General features: G+C 38.3%; 1 protein-coding gene across 9 annotated transcripts in view; it reads left to right on the plus strand.

Moving 5' to 3' along the window:
- The window catches only part of CTNND2 (catenin delta 2), a 646,650-nt gene that overhangs the window by 507,862 nt on the left and 112,548 nt on the right, over window positions 1-26,240 (plus strand). For all 9 annotated transcript variants that reach the window (XR_007888643.1, XM_051610842.1, XM_051610849.1 and 6 more), the window contains one exon: window positions 9,265-9,448. Coding sequence is in view for 8 of the 9 variants with exons in the window: in XM_051610842.1 (XP_051466802.1) it covers window positions 9,265-9,448 (184 nt within the window). In the remaining variant the exon portion in view is untranslated. The remainder of the gene's footprint in view (window positions 1-9,264; window positions 9,449-26,240) is intronic.

Raw genomic sequence — 26,240 nt, forward strand, 5'->3', positions numbered from 1 at the left:
GACAAGTAACTGATTAGTGACTCCCTTGCCTTTCCTGAGTTGAAGTTAATTATGAGCCCTTCCACAAAATTCAATTTTAGCATTATTTCTGGTTTTTTACTATCAGGAAACAAAAAATGACATGAAAAATATGAAGTGTTAGCATAGATAACAGAAGAATCCGCTTGATGCCTTGTGGAGAAGGTGAGGTCAAGCAGCTGTTGGTAGATTCAACCTGACTCCTTGTTCCATTGGCTCCATCCAATAACTGAGTACCTGTCACAGATAAAGTGATTTAAACCGCTGTTCTTCTCATTTTGTCAAAATTCATCTCAACTAAGAACACAGCTTCTGCCTCTGAACAACAAGCTAGCTGAATTAGAAACAACTCCGTTTAAAAGGCGCCTTGTATGATTGTGTCAACCTTTTTCAAACTGTATGTACCATATTTGATTGGAAAGTAAGAGTGGATGATCCACTTTTAGAACATGCACAATGATAAAGAAATACAGCTATAAATAATGACAGGGAAAATTGTTTTTTCATGTGCTGGCAGCCAGCATGCGGCTTATTTTGGTTGATATTGAGGTATCAGAGATTTAGCTACTGTCTACTGACAATATATAAATTATGACAATTATCACATTGTATCACATGTACCAAAAGAAAATTAAAAAAAATATATATATAAGCTGTCTGACACTATACATATGTACTATATGTAGATAGGCATAGACTCTGTATATTCGCATTTTTATTCACTAAATTAAAAAGCATATATTCAGTTCCTGAAAAAAAACCAATGTAAGACATTTTGTACATGTTTCTTTCAAAGAAACATGAGTTGTTCTAGTGTATTTAGCCCATGGTCAGGTTGGACAGGAAAAAATTCAGTTTACTTCCCAGGTTTTGAATTCCAGTATTCATTAGTGTTGCCTTTAATTTCAGCTGTGCCCAGTTTGTGTTTTGGCTTGGTTAGTCCTCTGTTGTCACCCCATATTATGCAACATTGTTATGTAGCTGGCTTACATTTCTGTTCCTTTTTTGGTAGAAAAATGCATGTGTTTTCACTAATCTATGTAATTGCAAGTTAGTGAGCCTACAGTGATGTGTAAAGCAGGTTTAAGGGAATATTCTGTTAAAATGACCTTTTGGTTTACTTCAGTGTAATGCTTACTATTATTATTTATTTTTATTTTTATTTTTTTAGGTAATTCTGGCCATTTCTTTAGATTTTTTAACTTCATGGTACAACGGGAATTCTTCAGTTGGCAGTTCTCAGAGTCAAAAGCACACACCTGTAGCTGTTTTCTATTTGTAGTGTTATTTTCTGATTGTGCTTCTTAAGGTATTACAGTTGTGATTTTTTTGTGTAGTAAATTATATTTAACAATGTTTTGGCAAAGGGCTGGCTACTTAGTACTTAGGGTCTGGAACCAGTTTATCAGTTTAATAATTTTCTGCAAAAGTGCCCTTCACATTAGCTTAGTTACTGGAGTGTGTAAACACAGATGTGAAATTTTATTGTGATATAAACTTTTCATTTAGAAGTGGCAACTATTTTTAGCCCTCTTGCTCTTTGGAAATTTGGTTTTGAAGATGAATAATGGCTCTTTTATCTCACTCTGAGGTGACTTTCCCACAGACTTAAATAAAGAACTCAGACTCTTCCATGACTTGCATTCTTAGAGTATTTCACCTTGATATAATTCCTAAAATGTCTTATTATGTCCCTCTTTTTTTTTTTAATCTTTTTTTTTTTCCCTTAGGTTTATATTGGATGCCATTTGAGTGTTGATCATATTAAATATCCCATTTCTTAATTATATCCAAGTTTTGCAATGGAGCAATACAAGTATAAGGAAGCCTGCCTAGTGAAAGGCCTCATTAACTAACAGATTTTGATACTTAGTATAAAAAGATAGGTAGGAAGATAAATGTGTGAAGTGGGTTGCTTTTAGAACCAAAGAGAGGATTTCAGCATTACATTAACTGAAAATTAGATTATAAAGATATAATATGTTTTAGGTTCAAATATGTATCCTGGATATTACAAACTCTTCAAAAAGACAATGTGAGAAGCCAGACAACGTGCTTAAACTGTCGTGATGGTGTAACCATGGTAATACTTATACAAGACTGATGTAGATTTGGTTCAGTGTATGCTTAGCTAAGAGAATGAGACTGCCAAGTACCATTTGGGGCTCCTATCTCTCTGTAGTTAAAAAAATTGAGACATGGGATAAATGCAGAAAGTGTACAAATGCCTCTTAATATGTAGCCCTATGAATAAGCTTCTTCTCCACCTCCAACATGCCATCACTATGTCCTTGGGAAGTTGGGAAGGTTAAGTATGAAGATAGATAATTGCTATCACAAAACACAGCTTTCAGAAGTGCTTGTTTTGAGTTGAAAAGAAAAGATCTTAATTCATTTCTTGCATAGTTTCTCCTCTGCAGATAACTAAATTCCTTGTAATAACTTTAAACAAGTGTTTTTAGGAACTTACCAAGCATATTTGGGTGGATTACAGACTTTAAGCTAAATTATTTTTTAAATAATAGATTTAGGATAAGATTTACAATTTTTAAATCTACTTGCATAGGTACTGAAATGTCCTTGTATGTTTTAAATGGTTTTCATTCAAAGGGGAGATTTGAACGGTACTAACTCTAAGAAATCTTTCCTATTTTCTTTAAATTGATGTAATTGTAAGTGCAATGTCCTACCACAATCAATTTAAAAAGTTGATTAAATCTTTTGTACTCATTTACTTCTAATTAGGAGTTTTAAATAACAGTTGTTTTCAACTTTAATAAAATTGTGTGCTGAAAATCCGTATCTGTTTACTCTGGACTGAAGCCAGTGGCTGAATGAGCAATTACATATTATCGTTTCTTCAGTATTTCTTTCTTCAAGTACAAAAGCATTTTCAGTTCCCAAAGGTTATATAATGGTTTGACTCCCTCCCAATGCTTGAGATCCTTTTAATAAAGGAATTTTTCAACCTCTGCCCTGAGTTTTGTGAGCCAGTGAGAATTTAATATAAAATGCCAAACTCCATCAAATTTTCTGCAAGTCCCAGATTGCAGTGAAAACATACATTTAATCTCACAGTTCAAGCTTTGCATAGAATAGTTTATGGTCCCCTGCTGTTACACTTAAAATCTTGATATGGGGAAAAAAAGAAACCAAAGATTTGTTAAATGTGGAAAAACTCCTTGTTACTGCTATCTTGATGAAATTAAGCTTATGCTACACCATTGTGCAACGCCAATCAAAAGCAAAACAAACAAAGCCACCTGGTCTACAGAAATGGCTGCTACAGTTAATCAAGCTAAAGATCCAAGTGGCCCAACACAACTTCAAGCAACTCAGCTTCAGAGGTTTCACCACTGTAGCAAACCCTCTGGCATGTTACTAGCAATGGCAATGGCTACAGGGCTACTCTGCTTTTCCATCCCAATAATCAGATTTTACAGAGAGTCTTCAAAATTAATTACTAAATAATCATAATTTTTAGAAAATACTTTAAATACCTATTTGTACTTCTCCAGACCAATGAGCTGACATTTCTCAGTCAGTGGAGATGTGATAACAAGGCACAGCTGTGTAAGGAGGAACACAACAGTATGATTTTACAGTCTGGCCAAGTTTACATTTTAGGTTTTAGCATCACCTACAGAAACATTGTTGTCATTTCTAGAAATGTGGAAGTGATTCCCAAACAAATTAAGAGCAGGAATTAACTGGCATTTTATAAAGTCTTCCTGTGAATCTGTTGTGCAGTCATTCAATGAGATGCTAAATCCTAGTAGCCATTTTCCTTGGAAACCAGGAAAGTAAAAGGCTCTACATCAGTTCGGAAACTTAGACTACAGCATCTCCAAGGAATTCTAGAACCACTCAAAACATATCCTATTTATAGCTCATATGTAATGGCAAATCTCAAACTAATTTAATAAGTTGAGTAATTTTGCTTCAGAAAGATGCTGTCCTATCAGATAACACTTCTGCAAACAATATTGACAGTTCAACTTACTTTTTTGTACAAAATGTATTCCAATTTACTGTCTAATTATATAACAGTCTTTTCCCCCTTTCTCAAGATGCTGTCAGTACTTTGGCTCAGAAAATGGGAAAACTCACTGATAGGATTTGTTGTATTAATGAAGTATCATTCTCAACATTTTTATGAATTATCAGATTAACTACTTCACTCCCTGCTGCTCTCAGTCAAATAAGAAAAGGTTTTTTAATTGCTGCCTTCTAAAATCTGCTGCCCTGCTTTCTTAGCAATAGGCTGAGGCACCAATTCATTCTGCAAATTGTTGCAGTTAAAGTATTGTTATGGGTAAAAGGGAATGTGCTGATAAAAAGGGAATAAAAACCCTTTGTCAGGTTGTCAGTGCCTATTTCCCTGGAGGTGGACAGGGCAAGAGGCAGAAAAAGTCACCAGGGTGCTGAAGTCTCAGTGAGGAGCAGTGTGATACCCCTGGCAAGCGAGTTCTTCTCTCTCTCTTATGGGCTTGCTTGGGGCTGGGTTTTCCCATCACAGCCAGCCTCATTCTCCTTGCCTCCCATTCGTGTGTCCTGAGTTTACTACACTCTGTCCCAACAGAAAACCCAAGTGGTTCCTTTTTGCTCTCTCTTTGTCTCTGGCACTGGCTTATCGCCCGTGTATGAACCACATCAACTTCCAACTCTAAATGGGATAGAACTTTTTTTCCCCTTGTGCAATCAGTGAGATGCTTCTATGGCAAATTCATTTAAGTTTTTTTTTTATTTATTTATATGGCAGTGAAACCCATTTCGTTATTTGCTTGTTAATATACTACTTTTTTTTTACTTTTTTTTTTTTTACTTTTTTACTTCGGTCAAATCTAGGTTGAAGAGGAAATATCAAACAAGGCAATCTGGAGTGATAAATAGAGGACATCTGTTGCAGCATATGGCTTACCATAACAGCTGCATTGAACTTTTCCAGCAAGTAGTAATCCTTTGGAAAAATTCAGCTGGGCATGTAATTTTGATGCCCCTGCCCCAGTGATGAAGTATTTAAACACTTGCCATTTAAAACCACTCTGTACTTTGAAATGTTTTTGAAATGCAATTTGCAACACAGAATACTTAACTTTTAACTTGAGAATATCTTTTGTTTAGAAACAGATCTTAACATTTCACTTTTTTCCTTTACAAAATGAAAGTTTGATGATATGCTGAAATTACATTTTTCACTGTGGTCACTCTTAGATAACAATTTAATAATCTTAAGAATTGTTGGTATATGAGTGTTTCTTCTTTTTTTTTTTTTTTTTTATTAGCAGCTGTACACTGAACCATTCATTTTGCATGTAGGTGCAACTTTATACATAGGACTAACTTCCTAACTGGTTCTTGTGAGAAAGGAGTTTGATACTTTGAGCTGTAACTGGATGTTCAGTTTTAAGTATAACATCTTTGTCCTTTGTGTCTGTTGCCAAGCATATGTTTTGATTTTGAGTGCTAGAAAAAATTCATCAGTAAAATACATGAGTAAGCATTGAAAAAAAAAAAAAATCTTGCCATTCATATATGCATCCTTATTTGATTTTCTTGTTTTCTAATAAAGTGTTTAATTGGGAACGGATTGCCGTTAGTCATGTTTTAGGATTAAATTTTGATTGAAAACAGTTTAATTATTTTTTCCTGTGTTTCTCTCACTTAGAATTAATTCCTTTTGATTTGTTTTGTTCTGTGTTTTATAGGACCGGTTTAATTTCATCAGTTAGGAAAACAAGTTGGGCAGGAACCGCTCATCTTTACACAGTAACTTAATTCAGGTCTTCTGGTAGTTCCTCTACTGACTGATGTTAAAGCTAATGTCTGTCTAGCATTCTTGTCTGACAGTTCTTCCCTTCCACATCTGTATGTATTTTAAAGTGTACAGCTGAGAGAGCAGCAGCGTTCAGTCAGAAGCATCCAACCCAGCCTGAAGCGATCTGCAAATGGGGAGACAAAGACACTGTGAACACAAGTGATTGAGTAGAAGTTCAACACTGATTTGACTAGATCCTTATTTTCCCTTCTCTCCCAAGAGTCAGCTTTCTGATCCTAAACTGCTGAGTTGGGCTACTGAGTTGCTGTATCAGCAGCTCTCTTCCAATACATAGACAGCAGAATAGGTCCCACTATTCATGATGAATCACTGGTATGGCAAGTCCAGTCCCTTCCCTTCCAGTGGGCAGCTGTTGATATGCAAATTATTTAGGGGGCAGTTCAGGCCCCTTGGGACTGTTCCAGCCTTCCTTATTGTGCTTGGAAACCCAATTCAGTCAGGGCTTTCAGAGTAAGGTGGAAAACTATCTCAGTGACCAGGTCCTTAGTGTAGTCTTAAAGGGCATGTAATGCATGCATGCTTGAAAAGTATGTTCAGAGTCATATGGAGAAGACGTAACTCCATAATGGAAGGTGCCTCAGGTAAAAGGTTTAATTTTTTATTGCTTTCCCTTGCAAAGTCAAGGGAATGGATCATCCTCATAGACCCCACATAAATCTAGCTCCAGGTCATCCTCAGCAAAAGTAATGAGAAGTGAATTGCCAGTGCCCTTTCATAATTGCAAATCCTTAATAAAGGAAGGATACAAGGAGGCACTTAAAATGCCAACCTCAGCAAGTAGCAGACTCCACTACTTGTTAGAATAAATTGTAACTTGTCAGAATAAAATTGTTTTTTTCAGTAATATGGTTGGTAGTATTCAAAAGCTTAAAATTCGATAAAACACATTGTTCTAGGGTAGAGGAACATTATCTTCTTAAAACTGTGTGTGAGGTGGAAAAACTTTGAAGATGGTGTCAGGCTTACTGAGCAGTGCTGTTTTGCTTGATTCTGTCTTGACATACAATCATTTTAGGAAAAGACAGAACAGCTAATTTAGTCTGGTGATCCCTTCATCCTCTTACTCTGAAGAATTAATTTCGTTAGTGGGCTCTGCTTTCACTTTTTGGCTCTTCAGTGAATAGGTAGGGTTTTATTTTGATTTGGAGCTCACCTGTTCTCTTACAGTTTATTGAGCAAAAGCTCATGTGCAGTGTTGAGAAGATTTTAAATTGAGGGCCCTTTAAAAAGGTCTTAAAGAATATTTCTGGGCATCTCAGCTCTTGCTATATACCAACTTATCGTGTTTATGTGAGTTTACTTTTAATTACAAGAACCAACAGTGAATAGTGTAGACATACACATTTTTAAGCATTTTAAGCAGGGCTCTTACATTTCCTTCTTTTGTTTTTTTTTTCTGCTTTTCTGGTTTATTACAAGTTCTCGAAGCCCAAAGTACTGTTTTGTTGCCATCAAAGCACTCTTTTCTGCTTCACTTCCAAAAAACTTCTCAAAAAAAGCAGCACACATTGTCTTGCTTAAGACCTAAATCAGAACTTGAGGGAGGAAAGATTTGCATTCTGATTCTCTGCTTCTCTGCCATGCACATAATTTATACTTGTCTAGATAAAGGTTAAAAAAAGCAGCCATGTTGTTTGTACTAAGACCAGCAAAATACCAGATATTTCAGGTATAGTTGATATGCCAGTAAAGCATACCAAGAACCTGTTATAGAAGAGCCAATATAAATATTTTTATGAAGGTCTTTATTCCTTTAAATATTATATTACTTTTCTTAAGGCACTCAGAACAGAATTCAAGCCATGGCTCTATTCCCTTTAAAACAGGAATCCTTAAATGAAAAAATGAGTATTGTTATTTCTTCTTTTTTTTTTTTTTTGTCTGTAGCTAAAGTTTGTCAGTTTCTGCCTTATTACCACAAACAGATTGTTTTAATGTGGGGTTTTTTATTAGTGGGTAGGCTAAGCTAATTTTTTACATTAAACTGCATAGCTTTCTTTGCTTGCTTCATCTAAAATAATTGAAACATGAAATTGTATAACTGAAATAGTCTCACCATAGAGGTAATTAGTTTTAAAGGGAAACTCAAAAATGTAGGTTGATTCCTGTTAATCACACCTCTCCTTCAAAACACAGAATGCTAAAGAAAGCCTTGAGCAAGTAGTGTTCTTGCTGCTTATATTTATAAATATCCCAGTCTATGTTTATAGGGAGTTTTGCAGTTTCCTCCCACCACCACTCACTTTGGTTTTTCATAGTGTAACGTTCTTTTTAATAACCTTGTGTGTATGATAATGATGATGATAATCTTTGTGTAAGTTCAAGGCTTGATAGCCATAAAGGCAAAACTCAGTTTTACCACTCAAGGTGAGGTGTGAGGCCAGGCTACTGTCACTGCAGGAAGGAAAGTAGGAAGGAGTAGGGTTGGACTGTAGACAAGAGGACATATGTTGGCAAGGGAACGGGGAGGAGGAAGCAGGCTGGCTCTTCCAGCTGCTTCTGGGAGAACCCTGGGCTAGAATGAAGACCACTGCATCTCCAGAGCAGCATGCTACCCTCCAGCTTCCCCTGGCACTACTAGTAGCTGCTCAGCAGCAGCAGGCTCTTGGCACAGCACAAAAATCAGATGTGCTTTTCCAGCAAATATACAAATACATAGAAGGGAACGAAAAGCAGGATTTCTTTTACCTCCAACAATTCCTTGCCTGCTTTCAGTGTGGCACATCTATATTGGCCCTGACCCTTGTGGCTGTGCTCTGAAAGCTTTGGCTCTTGATTGCTCTTCCTTTTCTTTGGCACATTATGACTTTTAATAGAAGGGTTTGTTGTGGTTTTTCTCTATTCCTGTTAGTCTCCTTGTTTAAGTTTGTTGTTTATGTGCAAAAATGGTAGTATTCTGTAATTTTGAATCATAAAATATTTATGATACAAGAAGTGACTTGTTGAAGGCTGGAATAATACCATACTACTATATCAGACTGTGAAGGAAGTCTCTTTGCGTGTAGTACCAACTAGCCTAGACAGTTCCTTCCATTACACTGAAGACCACAGTTTTGATCTCTCAATGTATATCTATTAACAGTGAGGTTCTTAGTGTAAATCAGATTCTATTTTCTGCTATTGATTTAATTTTATTTGAGAAGGAAGAAATCTGAAGTCCAAGCCCTAAAAACATACATGTAATACTCCTTCATTCCACATGTGGTTCATGGCCTATATAAGCCTAGGTCATAACCAGCTGCTCAGTTTTTAGGCTTAGCTCTGAGAAATTTCCAATGTTTCTGTGACAGAAACAGCTTTATTAAGCGCACCGATGCTGTTAAATGTTTTGTTGGTTTTTAACAAAGCAAAAACTGTTCAATCTTTTTTGCAGAACTATTAATTATTAGTCATTTGCTTTTCTGCAGGAGTTCTCTGGAATCTATCCTCCTGTGATGCACTGAAAATGCCAATCATCCAGGATGCCCTCGCAGTGTTGACCAATGCAGTGATCATCCCTCACTCTGGATGGGAAAACTCTCCACTCCAGGATGATCATAAAATACAACTCCATTCATCACAGGTGCTGCGTAATGCCACTGGGTGCCTAAGGTGAGTACTGCAAAACATTTGCTTCACTTTAATCATCTTCCTTTGGCTTGAATTGATACTTTGCATTCTTAGGCATCTGCAAAGTAGAGACTTGGTTTGTGTGTCAGCCGAGATGATGATTTTCAGTGCTGTAAACTTGAAGTTAGAAATTAATTGGAAAATAAGCTTCAGGCCATTCAAAAAACAATCTAAAAGTGCTGCTATGGGTTTTCCTTTCTTCTTTTATAACAGCTTTAACTGATCTTCTCATCCAAGCTGGGGTATTACAGTTGTTTTTCTCCTTGTAGATTTGTCCCATTTCCTCAGTTGCTTAAGTGAAGTCAATATGTTCTCACTATTACACCCGATTTAATCAGCACAACAAGTAATGAAGATGCTCACAAAAAGTAACATGCCCTATGGGTTCCAGCTGCTATTGCTGGAGTTTCGATAAATATATAACGTAGATTTTTTTCTTCTCTGTGAAGATGAGAAAAGGATGGAACCAATTTAATATTGTGCAGCTAGAATGCTTAAATACATTCTTAATGAGTATGATATGTGTTTATATTTGTGTGCCAAACTTGTATATGCAACACCAAGATGCACCTTGTATAAGTGTGTGCAACATTATTTGTCCATTCCTAAAAATCATTGTAGATGTGAGAATGAAAATATAATGAGTAAGAAGAGTTTCAGTTCTGACAAAGCCTTACAAGAGGATTAAGTCATAACAATTTTTATATGCCAATCTACATAATTTTGTTGAAATATTGTAACCTATTAGGCAAGGTTTTTTTAAGCATTGGGGTTTTTTTCCCCTTATGTATTGGAGATTATGTTGTCTAGGTCAGAGACATAAAAATTGAGTAGTTAATATTTTTACATACATCATAAAAAAATAGTAGCTGGATCGTATGCATCAGTAATACAATCTATGTTGTATGCTGCATCCAAAGCAGATACCCATCAAAAAGCTACATTTAAAAAATATTTAAGAGGCAAAGTAAAATACCAGTATTTTTTAACATATCTATAGCAAGCACCTTCTTGTCTTTGTGCTGCATCATCAAATTAAGTGTCTCCCTTTCAGAAGCAATACATGAAAAGTTAAAGGGAAAAAGTAGTTATCATTATTGATTGTTTATATGTGATCAGAAGTGAATGAAATTTAAAAGGTAATAACTTGCATATTGTAAATGAACTTGTATTGGACTTAAATGCAGGTGAATGTATGTGAATACCATCATATACTGGGTTATGTAACTGAAGCTAGGTGTTTGTGTCTGAGTTGTATTGGTTGTGAAAAGAGTTCAGTAGTATAATTGTGTTGTATTATGGTCAAATTACTAGAAAAAAGTTACTTGATCACTGTGACTGGAGTCATTCCATAAAGACAATTACCATGTTACACTTCTCGTATTTCCAGTGTTTAACCTATCTCAGTTAAAGAGGTGCCTCTGAAAGAAGTGCCCATTACAAGTTTTCACAGTACCCATTCTCTTAGTAGACATGTCCAGTGTCCCCACACCATAAACTCTCTTTCCTGCTAATTTTATCAAACTGCTTGTAAGGGACTGATGTCCATCCCTGACCATGAAAACCTCAGTTCATCGTATTCATAGTTAATGGTTTGATTGCACTTTGGTCTTGAAATCTTTGGGTTTGGGGTTTTTTTTCAGTGTGTATGCATGCCCATTTGCAAACTGATGTGAGCTTACTGTAGCCTGCACAGTGGGTCAGCCTGAGGACTTGTGGCCACATGAGAATGATATGTTGCCTGATCTAATATATACTGCTCTGCAGCAAGGCTTACTACCAAGTGCTTGATAGTACCTTTCGTAGAAGCTTCTGGGCACCTTCTGGGCAGCTTGTGCAAAATAAGCTCATATCTGCCTGCAAAAGACTGTACATACTATATTTATTCAATCATTCCCAGGTAGCTCTAGCAGCAAGTCAAGTGGCTGTCCTGAGTTGGTCTTCTTTATAAACCCAGGTCCTTTCACCATATTACGGCTTTATAAATATCTTTCTGATATCAAATCCGCTCTATTTCCCATATGCATCATTCTGTCCTCTAATGACTTCCGGTATTTATTTGGACTTCACCCATCTTCTTTAGAAAATTTCATCCCACTTAGTTTGCATGGATGCTCTTCAGCAGAGCCAGAACGTTTGGAGATGGTTGAACTTCATTTTGCTTCACACCAGCAGGAGCTTTCTTGTTTACCTTTCCCCAGTCTGAACAGAATGTCAAGTTTGAGTTTGCGCAAGGGAGAAAAGTGTAAGTTGACCTCTAGGATGGTAACTGGATTTTTGTGGTGAATACCTGTAATAGGGCTGTAGGCTGTAGGCTGGAGGAAACAGCCAATGTGTCAGAAAGATCAGAAAGCTCTGTGGAGATGATGAGTAGGGCATGCTTTGTGCAGGTTGTACTTTAGCTGGCATTCTTTAAATAACCACCATACTTTCACTTGTGACTAGTCACAAGCCTCATGTTTCTGTTGGAAAATCTCATTGGACATTACTGGGAGGTAATGTAAATCAAGTAGGTGTAATGTGGTTGCTGGCTGAGATAGTGCTGTGTTTATCTCGTAAATTTGAAGTCCATTGTCCTCTTCCCTGGGAGAGTTTTTTTCAAGATGCTGGTTTGGTTGTCCTGTGCTGTTTTCTTTTTCTCCTTTTGCTAGAGCTGTTTTTTGAAAGGACAATGATTAAAATTCATTTGCATCAGTATTATCAGTGACAGTGCTCAGTATCATAGGAAAAGTGGTGGTGTTCAGAGTACCTGACAAGTGTTTCTAAATGTGTAGTATTGACAGATTTTAGAGACATCAGGTCTCATTGCATAAGCTTTCACGCCAGCAAGTATGCCAGGAGGATCTGGGGGAAGGGGATACAGTCTTCAGTTCCTTTGTTTTTCTGATACATTCTGATGCATGACATTCCTGGATTTGTGCATGGCATTTGACACTGTACCACACAACTACCTGGTCTCCAAACTGACAAGGCATGGATTTGACAGATAGACCACTCGGTGGTTAAGTAATTGATTAAGTAATTGGCTGGATGGCTGCCCCCAGAGAGTTGTGGTCAGTGGTTCAGTGTCCAAATGGAGGCAGGTGACGAGTGGTGTTCCTCAGGGGTCAGTACTGGGACCAGTGCTGTTCAACATCTTTGTTGGAGACATGGACAGTGGGATTGAGTGTATCCTCAGCAAGTCTGCTGACAATACAAAGCTGTGTAAAGTAGCTGATGCCCTAGAGGGAAAGGATGCCATCCAGAGGGACCTTGACAGGCTGGAGAGGTGGGCCAGTGCCAACCTCATGAAGTTCAGCAAGGCCAAGTGCAAGGTCCTGCACTGGGGTCAGCACAACCCCAGGCACAAATACAGGCTGGGGGGAGAATGGCTGGAGAGCAGTCCTGAGGAGAAGGACTTGGGGGTGGTAGCAGATGAGAAGCTCAACATGAGCTGCCAGTGTGCGCTGGAGCCCAGAGAGCAACTGCATCCTGGGCTGCATCAAAAGAAGTGTGGCCAGCAGGGCCAGGGAGGGGATTCTGCCCCTCTGCTCTGGTGAGGCTGCACCTGGAATTCTGTGTACAGTTCTGGAGCCCTCAGCACAGGACAGACATGGAGCTGTTGGAGAGGGTTGAGAGAAGGGCCATGAAGATGCTCAAAGACCTGGAGCACCTCTGCTATGAAGACAGGCTGAGAGAGTTGGGGCTGTTCAGCCTAGAGAAGAGAAGGCTCTGGGGAGACCTTATAGCAGCCTTCCAGTACTTGAAAGGGGCTACAGGAAAGCTGGGGAGGGGCTTTTCATCAGAGAAGATAGTAATAGGACAAGGGGTAAAGGTTTTAAACTGAAAGAGGGTAGATTTAGGTTAGACATCAAGAAGAGGGCAGTAAGGTGCTGGAATGTGTTGCCCAGGGAGGCTGTGGAAGCTCCCTCCCTAGAGGTGTTCAAGGCCAGGTTGGATGAGGCTTGTGCAGCCTGGTCTAGTGTGAGGTGTCCCTGCTTATGGCAGGGAGGTTAGAATCTGATGATCTTTAAGGTCCCTTCCAACCTTAACAATTCTATGATTCTGTCACTGCTGAAAACATTAAGTAGTATCTGAGAGGTGCTGTAATACAATCCAGCTTCTATACAACACTAATAAATAGTTTGCATGGCATTTATGTAGGCATAGTCAGATCTTTGTCTTGCGCTTTTTCACTACGGTGCATGAGTTACTATTCTTTCTGCTGATCTTCCCTTTTCTCAGTTTGTTGAGGAGAGCTTCTTATGCTTTTTCAATTAAAAAGTTGCTTAACTACAATTTCTAGTGCTCTTAACTGCTTATTTATTATCATTTTTAGCCAAGTTAAAGTCACACAGTAATGCAGCTGAAATCAGCATGAACTTGTATGAGAGATGTCCACAACATCAGACCTTCTTTTCCTCTTATTTCCTCTTTTCCATAAAGACATTATTTACAAACTGTGCTTTGCATACTTCTGTGATTTGAAAAAAGAAAATAGCTTAAATACAATATTGTACTTACTAATTTTAAATAACTTGAATAGTTTGAAGTGGCTTAGGTAACTCAGAGCTCTAAATGCAGTTATACCTATCACTTATAAATTTAATCTTAATATTAATCTTTCATAAATTGCCAAACCACAGTTTGACATATGTTAAAGTAATCACCCAATTTACTTCGCTCCCCACTGAGATACTAGTACCATACCTCATTAAGCTCCATGAAAGCTTTACTTCGTTTTTTCGTTTTGGGTTTCACAGAATCATAGAATCATGAAGGTTGGAAAAGACCTTCAAGATCACTGAGTCCAACCATAATCCAACTACCACAACCACTAAACTATATCCTGATGCACCACATCTAAACGCTTCTTGAACACCTCCAGGGATGGCGACTCCACCACCTTCCTTGGCAGCCCCTTCCAATGCCTCACCACTCTTTCAGTAAATAAATTTTTCCTAGTATCCAACCTAAACCTCCCCTGGGATAGCTTTAACCCATTTCCTCTTGTCCTATGGCCAGTTACGTGGGAGAAGAGACCAGCACTGACCTCTCTACAACCTCCCTTCAGGAAGTTGTAGAGAGCACTAAGATCTCCCCTGAGCTTTCTCTTCTTCAGACTAAACAACCCCAGTTCCCTCAGCCTCTCCTCATACAACATGCCCTTCAAACCCCTCATCGGCCTTGTTGGTGTTCTCTGGACATGCTCCAGCACCTCATTGTCTTTCTTATACTGTGGCACCCAGAATTGAGCACAGTGCTCAAGCTGTGGGCTCACCAGGACTGAGTACGGGGACATGATCACTTCCCTACTCCTGCTGGACACACTGTTTTTGATACAGGCCAGGATACCTTTGGCCTTCTTGGCCACCTGGGCACATTGCTAGTTCTTGTTCAGCCAGCCATCCACAAGTTCTCCCAGTTTCAGCAGAGACTGCTTTGTTTGTGTTGGGGAAATACTGTGTCATTGGTTTATAGTTTCTGATTCATTTAGACTTATTATGGAAAGTCAGATAAAAACTCAATTTAGAATTCCAGCTGTTTATAGTGGAGGGTTTACAATCCCTAATCTTAAATGTAAAAATCCACAGTAGGCACATTGCGTAATGTTTTCTTAACCTGAAACATCAGGATTATGGTGGTGGGATCACCCTGGTTGGGCAGCAAGTGTCCCCCAGTTTGATCTGTCATCCCTTTCCTCTTCTGGACAGAGGAGAGAAAATACAGCAGAAGGCTCATGGATTAAGGTAAGAACAAGAAGATCACTCACCAGTTACCACCACGAGCAAAACAGCCCCAACATGGGGAAATTAATTTAATGTATTGCCAATCAAATTGGAGTAGAATAATGAGAAATAAAAATAAATCTTGAAAACACCTTCCCCCCCACCCCTCCCTTCCTCCCAGGCTCAAGTGCACTTCTGATTTCTCTACCTCCTCCCCTCCAGAGACACAGGCAGATGGGGAATCCAAGTTGCTGTGAGTTCATCACACGTTGTTTCTGCTGCTCCTTCTTCCTCAGAGGGAGGACTCCTCACACTCTTCTCCTGCTCCAGCAGGGGTCCCTCCCACAGGAGAGAGTCCTGCATGAACTTCTCCAACATGGGTCCTTCCCCCTTCTTCATGAACTGCAGCAGTGTCAGTCCTTTCCACAGGATGCAGTCCCTCAGGAACAGACTGTTCCAACATGGGCCCCCTGTAGGGTCATAATTCCTGCCAGCAAGTGTGCTCTAGGGCAGGCTCCTCTTTCCACGGGGCCACAGGTCCTACCAGAAACCTGCTCCATCACAGACTTCCCACAGGGTCACAACCTCCTTCAGCCATCCACCTGCTCTGCTGTGGGATCCTCCATAGGCTGCAGGTGAACAGCTTGCCTCACTATGGTCTTCTCCAGAGTCTGCAGGAGAATCTGCTCCAGCAGATGGAGTGCCTCCTCCCACTCCTTCTGTACTGTCTTTCTTGCTGCAATTGCTGTTGTGCAGCAGCTTTTTACCCTTTCTTAACTATGTTATCCCAGAGGTGCTACCACCATCACTGATAGGCTTGGCCTTGGCCAGTGGCAGATCTATCTTGAAGCCAGTAGCATTGGCTCTATTGGACATGGGGGAAGCTTCTAGCAGTTTCTCACAGAAGCCAAACCTGTAGCACCCTCTCCCAACTACTAGACTTTGCCACCCAAACCCAATACACTTACTTATTGCAAAACTAGATCTCTGTCCAAATACTATCTAAAAAAAAAATACAAACAAAGATCTTTTCAAGACTTTTTGTCTTGGTGTACAGTCTGAAACTTTTTTTTTCTATGAATTGAAGATTAATTTAAGTTAATAGAATCCCATCTGAGGATTTAAAAGGATTTTTGAGAATTTACTGCTTTTAAGATTCGAATCTAGTTTTAGATTCAACATCATGAAATGCTGGGGTTTTATTTCTTCCAAGTTGTATTTAATTTTCATCATACACTGAAGGAATAGGGGCAGTTTAAATCAAAGATCTATAAAGATACTTATTTCCCCCCTATTGGTTGATTAGAAATTGTATGGGAGAGTAACTCCAGTAGTTTTTTTTTGTCAATCCCCATACCTTTCATATTTTTGTACTTTTACACTTCTCAAACCTTTCACAAAATGCCATTAATTATTTTTCAACTGGAAAAAATATGTAGCAAGCTCTCATAGTAGAAAAGCAAAGGGGGAAAGTGCTTTTAAAACATTAATGGAGTGTAACTGACCCAGTAGTGTTTTCTGAATATATCAACTTTTGGAAGGAAGAAATTACCTGTTAAAACAATTTATGTTAGATGTAAAGCCTGAATATCAAATGGCTTTAGCTATTTTGTGGATCAGTTGTCTGTTTCACAGACATTTACATCTAATGCATTTATCCCAGAGTCTTGTTTCTCCTCCAGTTCTCTTCTAAACATCCAAAGTCTGTTGATACTTATTCTTAGGAACTTCTATAATTGTTTTGAATCTAACGTTCTGCTGCATGTGACAAAAGAAGATGTGGGAGCAGGATACAATAAATAGCACAGACTGTATTATTCATCATTTGTTTAGTTTCTGAAGAAACATACATATGTATGAAGAAACATTATTTTATGGATGTGTGAAATGTTTGCTAAGAAACTAAACTGATACACATCTGCATTTACGTGTTTATGTGTTTACACATTCAGATACAAAAAGGCTGATTACTGGAGCTAAAATATGTTTCTGTCTTTAGTCAGTGTTGCAAGCTCTGAATATCCTCAGCAGGGTATAAACAGAGCTGTTTTTTTGCAGTAGGACCAGGACCTTTGCAGCCGATTTTAGGATTCTCCTCCTATCAACAGAACAGTCACATTGTGTCCATCACTGTGTGTGCTGTAGTGGATGTAGAGATGTTGGGCTTGTCAAATCATATCAGTATCTCCTTTGCTTTTTCCAGAGCCCAGGCTTACCTTACAGTCTTGTGTAATAGATAACAAGAAAGCCCACACTCCGTTGAGAAGCCAGTCAGAATCCAAGGTTAGGGCAAAACTCATTTAAATTTTGTATTTCCACTGGCAGCCTACTCAAGAGAGGGACTTTAACTACAAGCAATCAAGAGGCATGGGAGAGACAAGTAACTAGAGGGGTACTGAGGCAGGGTTATCCACTTGTAGAGAGGAAGCTGTCCAAATCCTAACCCACAGTTTTCCTCCTCTTAGCCACTTCATATCCTGACTTACCATGGAGAAAGGGGTAATCACCACCATTCTTGTCTTTTTAATACATTCTGAACTATTAAATTACAATACTAATGTGATTAAAATCTAAGGACCATGAGATCAGCAGATTTGATGCAAGTTATCTGGTTGCATTCTAGAAATATATTGTGGTGATGCATGTTATATTTTACATAGCGTACATAATTTCTTATCATGTGTTGAATCTCATTAGACCACATCTAAGATGTTGAATCAAACTGGAAATTTCCTAAATTACAAGGTTACACTAGTATACTGGTATGTCCATTGGTAAACAACACATGCTCTCCTGACAGCTATTCTCAGGTTGGGAATTTCTCTAGGAACTAGAGTTGGAAGTAAGTGCAGAGGAAAGCCATGTCTAGAAGCTAAGGAAAAGGTAAGTTTTAATGTCTGGTTCTGTGAAGTTCAAAACTTTTCACTACAACTTAAACTCTTACTAAATTGACATCATTTATGCTCCTGGATCTCAGCAATGACAAGCTGTGGAGGAACTGAGGAGCTAATGTCAACTCTCCACTATTTTGAAGAAACCAAGAAGGATTCCTGACATGTGCTCTATGAATGACTACCAGATAACTTCCAATTTATTATAAATTAAGGTATCTGGATCACAGTTAAAGCTGAACAGGATATTACTTACTTTTAAACACATTCCCTCAGAAATCATGCATTATTTGTACATGATGACTATTTAAAACCTTTCTTAGTAGGCTTGATAATGCCTCCCAGGGTATCATATGCAATCACAGCACAGGAGGGAAATTGAACTGAACTGCTGTTTCTTATCTTTTAAAACAAGATACAATGTATAAACGCTAAGTTGCATTTAACCAATGGCAGGGATTTTCATCAATGAGTAGGTGTCCACGTAACAGCCTGGTTGTTAGAGGCTTTGAGTATTTCTAAACTATCACTGACATACCAGCTCTGAAAATTATATGCAGTTTTGATCTTGTTGATAATTACTTGAAGTGCCTAATTTCAGGCACTCCAACTGAAAACTTTCAGACAGGTTGTTTTCATGGGCAGGAACTATGAAAAATATAGTTTCAAAAAGGACTAAAGCTTTCATTAGCTCATGTGTAGATGTTCACGGCCATGTTCCTCCTGGTCTTCTAATCACAAAACAAAATGGATATAGTCACAGGAAATTAGTAAGAGTCAACCTGTGTGCAAAATGTATTTCACCTTTTCAAAAAGCTGAAAGGTCCAGTCTAGATAAAAGTCAAACCAATCTGAGAGGCCACAATGATTGCATCACAATTAAGCATAAAGATTCTGAGGCAAATTTCTGCAAGATATGAGAATGTTCCTCACTGAATGCTGCCATCATTCAGAAATGTAGCTGAAATAAAAATCTAATGTTAAGCTTTGGGGGTAGAGAGAGATTTTAATATTAATAGATCAGCGTCCTCTGATTACTGCTGTAATAATTTTATTCAGGAGATACTCAAGAGAGAAGTGTCAAAAGAATTAAATGTGTAGCTGTATCAGGTACTTAAGCACCCCACTTTCTTTTCACAGTGCAGTTACTCCCACTTTGCATACTCATGAACGAATTGATAAGGTTTATACAAGGTCATACTGTACTAATTACAGCAGTGGTATTCAAATAGCACTCTGAAGTTTAACGCTTTTTCAGCATTTTTGGTAAAAGTATTACTTCATCCTATCACATTGATGCTACAAATTCCACAAAGCTCTGGAAGTTCATTCTGGGCTCAAGTTGATCAAAATCTCAGCCAGAGATTTTGTTTTTAAACTGGTGTTATGGAATGCCTTTTGTATTAGCTTTTAGTCTCAAATATAATACAGGCTGATTCCAGACACTTTTTCTCTCTGTACTTAAGTATATGTAATAAACTTCAGTGGTGTACTGCCTGCCTCCACCATTTTATCTGCTAAGAGATGCTGGGCTGCCCTGCCTAGATCTGCCTTCAAATGCAGAGGCAACTCCCAATGTATTGATTTTGCAGTGAGATAGCCAAAAAGTCATCTGTCAACATCTGTCTTCAAAATATTATTTAAGTGATCCCTGGGCAAACAAGGTAACTCATTCAGATGGGGCTTCATGTTTGAATACGAATGAGAAATGCTGGACCTATATGTCAGAGTCTGATAATTTTGGATCTAGTTGAAATTTGGTTCTTAATCTTCAACTAGGATCTTTTACTCTCTTTAAAATGAATGTTTGTAGATTTTTAAAGGAAAAAAAACAACTTAACTGGGTGTCATAGAGTTCTAAATATTTACTTGTTGCTGTGGTAGGACTGTGGTCTTCCTGTGATTTGTTAATTTACTATTGCTGGAAGTTATACACACACATATGAAAAGAATGAATGTTCCCCCAATACCTTCACGTATTCCTAGGCTCAGTGACAACAAAACTCTCAGCTGATGCTTCATAGGCTGAACGGCTTGTGGTGTGTTGCAGCTCTGCATTAGGGATGTGTTCAATATCTCAAGTATGTTTTGAGTGACTGACTATTTTCCCAGCTTTTGGTGGTTTTAATTCCTTTCAGGTTGAATGCGTGCTGTTAACTAGTGCTTAATGTGAACATTAAATGTCCACATGTATTTGCATGGTTAGGTAGTGTTAATTTACATTTTCTTCTGTCAGAGATTTAAGCTGTGTGGCTGTGAAGGCTCTGAATAAAGTGAATTTGTTTGTTTTGTAAAAAGGCTAGATTCTGTGGGGTTGTTATGATTTCAGAATTATTTTAGCTTGGCAGACACTGTATGATCTGTATCTTGGTGGCCTGCTGACTCCATTTGGGCTGACTCCAAGCCGAGCTGACTGCAGCAGGCCTCCTTCTCGCTGGCCAGCTGCAGAGCAGCGTATCACAGTGGCACAGCTGTTTTCTCTTTGGGAAGAGTCCTCAAGCTTGTGTGGCATCGCATGTATTTTAGAATGTGTCAGCACATCCGTGCAGTCACTGTGTGGGAAGCTGAAGAGATGGGCCAGTTCTGTTTCAACTCTCTGGACTATGCAAAAGAGTTAATCACAAGGACCACAGGTGTCAGTGGGAACTGGAGTGTACCTCTGTTGTTGCTTTGCTGACTATCCAACACCCTGGATAGTCTTTTTTGAATGGATTCTTTGAAAAACTAGTATAGTTTGGCTCTACAGAAAATATTATTTGTCTCAACATGAAAGAAAAACTGATTATGACAATTCTGTAGCACCACTCATGGTCATGGTGCCTGATGATAGTGTTTTATTTACCCAAGGAAAATGAGAAACACGATCATCCAGAGTTTGTATGGCCACTCATTTCCACTGCAAGTAACTAAAATGTTCTTCAGTAAGACTGAAGTTCTTTGGTGCTGTTTGCTTGACTTGTATATTAGCTAGCTTTTCTCCTCCTAAAACTGTTTGCTTTACTGGCCAAAATGGAAAAGGAACATGTGGAAACACATGGCCCTGCATAGCAAAGAAAAGGCAGGACATACTTCTACAGCTTTCCCTCATTATCCCATGATAGACCACTTCAGATCTGCGGAAACTTCCCCTAGGAGTGAGGAGATCATTTGGTCTCTTTGCTCAATCTGAGGTTTTTAAGTAGAGATCTCTATTTGAAGTGTGCTGAGCTTGCTTCATCCTTCTGGATAAGCTGGCCACCATCACAGAGTAAACATTTTATCACCTCCTTTCTGAATGTTTTGAGCATGTGAACTGTCTCACTTCAATCACAAGAGTAATTAATGCCAGCAGCTCAGGTTGAGCCAGTGCTCGAGTTTGTTGCTGCAAGAAGGCTTTGATGGCATCCCACATTTCTGTAAGTTGGTGAGCTACTGAGAGCTGATGAGAAGCACTCTCCAGTGATATCCTTAGCACTGAAGTCTCAAGACCTGCAGTCCCCACTAACCTCACTTACAAACTGTAGTTTTTATCTGTTTTGGAAATATTTTCCCAGGAAGCCTCCTGATAAGGTAAGTAATTAAATAAAAATACAGCTCTTGTGGGGTGTGATGAATTAGGCTGCAGACTGCCAAGCCTGCTTAGCTTACGGTTCACTCACAGTGTCTGAGCTGAAGATGTGGAAAAGCAGCAGATCATTTGTGTATGTCATCTTTTGTGAAACTGCCCAGAGAGTGTTGAGTTTGTGTACTTATTGTCACTCTAGAGCTCTATAGAGGAGTTTTAGCACTTTGCAATGTTTTCTTTTCCTGCGAATTTGAGAGGACAAGCTAGTAAGAGCACTTCAGTAAAGGCAAATGAAGTACATTATTTGCAATCAAATTAATTTCCCCCTTTCTGAGAGGATTAGGAAAGTGGACAGTTAATTTTGGGGTAAATTGAGACTTTTATAAAGACTGATGTGAAAAGCATGTGATGCCCATTACTAATTGGGTTCCCTGAGTTTTAGCCAATTTGAATATTTCTCTGGATATAATAAAAACTAACACTCACACATGTAGAGTGTGAGGGTTCAAAGCTAGGGCAAGGTGATGTTGATTTCCAGCTGTAGCTCACTGTTGCACACACAGCTTTGGGGACACTACCTCAGAAAGGCAACCACAAAACTGTGAGAGGATTTTCCTGTCTTCTGCCAGAAACATCTGTGCTAAGTTTCAGTCTACTATGGCAGACAGGGTGGAAGACTTTCCTCTTTAAAAATGAGTTAAACAAAGATATTAGAGGTTTGTGGGTTTTAGGGGCTTTTCCTGTTGCCTTCCCTAAATTAGCTTCATATGTATTTTGAAGTTCTGTATTACTGAAGTTCTGTTGAAGATGTTTCCTGTGGAAAGAATGAACACATTCTATTAAAAAAACAAAACAAAACAAAACAAACACCAACCACACACAGAAAAAAAACCAAAACCACGCTATAATTCTGTGGTTTAGCTGCATCTGCACGTGCTGTATAAGAACATTTAACATCTGCCTGATAGTATGTACATACAGAGGGTTTCTGTGGCAAAGTACTTCTGAAGTATTCATCCTAGTGTAGCCTTTTTACTTTCACAGTTCATTTCTTTTTGTCAGGTAGTCATTTATTACACTTAGTTGGTTACAGTTTTCTCTTGAAGGACAGTACTGTGAAGTACCTCCTCCTCTTCCCCTGCTGTCATTCATCCATTTTTATATCTGATTTTCTATGCACAAATGTACAATACTTACAAAGTGTTTCAAAAGAGATAGTCATGAAAGGGCACATGTAAATATTGTGTATATATTAATATGGGTGCTTTTATGTTTTTTTTTAATCCCCTAGTGAAGTAAAAATACATAATAAAATAGAAAATAAAAGTATCTATTTGCAAAATAATATTAATTTCCTGGGTTCACTTCATATAATTAATTTCTACTGAGGACATTTTTCAGTAGACTAGTCAAATTGATTTATTTTGATTGAAACCTCCTGTCTTTCGTTGCCAGACTACATGCTCAGAAGGGGCATCTTCTAGTCTGTGCAAAGGTGAGAAAATGCACAATATCATCTGTAGTTTTGGTCGTTACCCATGTGTTAGGGTTAGCTGCTTGTGCACACAGTCTGGTTGCTCTCCTGGCTGCTCAGATGAGCACTTGCAGTCGGTGGGCAGACAAATGGCCTTGGGCACAGCTTGTGACTTCTGCAGTGTTTAAGTATTGTCCTCACACAGAAACAGGCAAGAACTCATATTTAGTTAATAAACTGGGTAGGGGTGGGAGGTCATCCTTCTTATAGCCCACGTGATAAAGGGGGCAGAGTAGAGACTAGTTAGTTACTCTATTTACATTCTCCTACAACATGACCAAGTGGCAGAAACAAACATTGATGAGTTTGTATGAATATTTGCAGCGCACAAGAGAATGATCACCCCCTTGGACAAATTTAAGAAGGAAGATGCAACTTTCTTAGCTTCACACTAATGATGGTGATGTAACTAGGGTCATATTTTCTACTCTAGACATAATCTGTCTTGAAAACAGCATAGTCCCACTTAACCCCCCTTGGCACAACTGTGTCACCCTTCCCTGTCATGAGGTTGCAGAGGTTGCTAAGGACAGAAGCTCAGTAACGAATTCGCACACAGGCACAGAAACCACCAGCAAAATCCGCTGGAGGAAGTGTTGTCTGCCACTGGGATGTCTGGTGCTGAAATGGGGGTTAGGGAAATTATGAATGATGCATTATTCTGAACTGAAATTTTACACAGTTTACAAGAACAACGTGAGAGTTTTTCATTGTTTTTACAGGAACAATGCGTTTGGGGTTTTTTTGTTTTGTTTTGGATTTACTTTTGAGAGATCTGGTAATTTTGGTTTTGCCTTCAGCTAGATTGTAGAAAAGTGAACTAAAAGACACTCAGCACTGAAATCGTCCCAGATTTGCCAGGTTTTTTTTATTAATTGAGAGGTTTTTTTTGTTTGGATTTTAATAAATAAAAATGAGGTACCCAAAGTTAAGTAAGCAGCATCTCCATCTTGGAGCAGTTTCAGAGAAATCAATCACCTTCCTTTGATTATAACAGCTGTTTATGACTTGTTTTAGGTGGCTTGCTTAGCTAGGCACCTGTATGAAGTACTGGTTGCACAGAGAAAGGCATACTACTGCTACATGTCACAAGTGACCTGTAAATAATCAGTTTGTTTTACCATTTACCCCTCAAAATCTATAGGTACTTTAAATACTCTGATATTATTACTATATATAATGAAAATACATAATTGCTTGCTAATAAACCTGAAAGAAAGAGGTGTGTGCATCCATGTGGGGGTTTGTATGTGTTTTGTATGTGTTTGCATAGCTGTATACTTTCTTTTTCAGTACTCTTTGTCCTGTATAACAGCAGTTGGTAACATTTCTTCTAAAGAAGTGGAAAATTACTGCATTAGCACAAACATTTATTCTAGAATTGTGGCTCCACATATCATGGAACACATGGAAAGCATTAACTGATGAGTTATTCCCCATAATTTGCCAACATAACTCTGTCTGGACTCTAATACATGCCTTCTTGGTTCTGCCAGGCTTACATTTTGCTTGACCTTTTGGCTGATATATAGTGTAATTACTAAGTGGGGGTTAATTTATGTAAAGAAATGTTTGTTCTCTGTACTGTCAGCCCTATCATTATGTTTTATCGCTGCTGGATGTGTTACGTAGTCAGCCATTCTTCAAGGGCTCAGGTATATTATTATTGTAAATTGTCTTTATAATGTAAACTCTAACAATAAAGAGTTTCCAAAGTAAAAGTATCATAATCCCTAGATATTATTTTTGTTTCCTCTCCTCCAGGTATGTGAGAACTTTAATTAATCATGCTTTAGCAAAGTAAATGTATCTTACTTTGTATAAGGTTCCTGAAATTATTTTCTAGTTATCACACAGAGAGTTTGGGGGATGCTAATGCAAACCACATCTCATATTATCAGACATAATAGATAAAAACAAATAATGCAGGAACTAGCATATATGTAATACTTTGATAACTGTTATGTACTGGACTTAATCTATCAAAAACCTTAGAGGCAACTGCCACACAGTAAAAGTAATTGACTTTCATAGCACCTTACAAGCCAAGCTTAATGTCTCTCATTCTTAAATCAAGCTCAGGAATGTATTACAAGGGTAATAGTGAAACTGTCCACCAGTTTTCATATTGGTTTCAAATAATACCAACTGTTCCTTTCTTTCTTTCTTTCTTTCTTTCTTTCTTTCTTTCTTTCTTTCTTTCTTTCTTTCTTTCTTTCTTTCTTTCTTTCTTTCTTTCTTTCTTTCTTTCTTTCTTTCTTTCTTTCTTTCTTTCTTTCTTTCTTTCTTTCTTTCTTTCTTTCTTTCTTTCTTTCTTTCTTTCTTTCTTTTTGTCTTTATAGAATTAAAGAGGAGATTTGTCTTGTTTACAATGACATCTGAAAAGCTGGACTTTTACTTGGTGCAGATATGCAGTGGTTTTGGGAATCTGACTTTTGGCAGAGATCTAAGCTTATTCATTCCTTTCCTGCTTAATCATTTCACACTTACTCCTCTCTGGTGTAGGTCTGTCCTTGTGCCTTTTTATTTCCTGAAGTTCATGTATTCAGTAAAAGGCAAATTATTTCCTTAGCTCATCAATAATAAATATTTGTGCATGCTCAAAATCTGCAGTGAGAAACAGAACAGTTTCCAGCAGGTGTCATTTTGGAGTCTGCTCTGCTCTTTTCATATTTCGTGTGAATTTAATTTAGTGGCCTCAGCACAATTCCTGCTACTGTCTCGCTCAAAGCAATACTACTGTTTTCAGCCCTTGATACCCAGACAGGAAACAGGAATGATCTCAGCGGTAGAACTGTAAGGCTAACTTGCAGCATTGGGTAGGTGGACCTGCAGCAGCTTCAGCATGTTCAGCCGGCAGTACAGACTATTGCATTTGGTATAAACCTCCTGTGGGCCTGGACTATACATTTAGATTGTTATTCTCAACTGTAGTGGCACACTTCCCATTTTGACTTTATTTGCTACCCTGTGCTTTGCCTGTGCTCTGATCATTCCCCCTGACAGCAGCTATGTATCCATAGCAGTCACAAATTCAATGGATTTTGAAGCCTTTGTGAAACTGCTTCATAGAAGAAGGGTGCTCACCAAATTTAAA

Source organism: Apus apus, chromosome 2 (genome assembly GCF_020740795.1).
Source record: "Apus apus isolate bApuApu2 chromosome 2, bApuApu2.pri.cur, whole genome shotgun sequence".
Lineage (NCBI taxonomy): Eukaryota > Metazoa > Chordata > Aves > Apodiformes > Apodidae > Apus > Apus apus.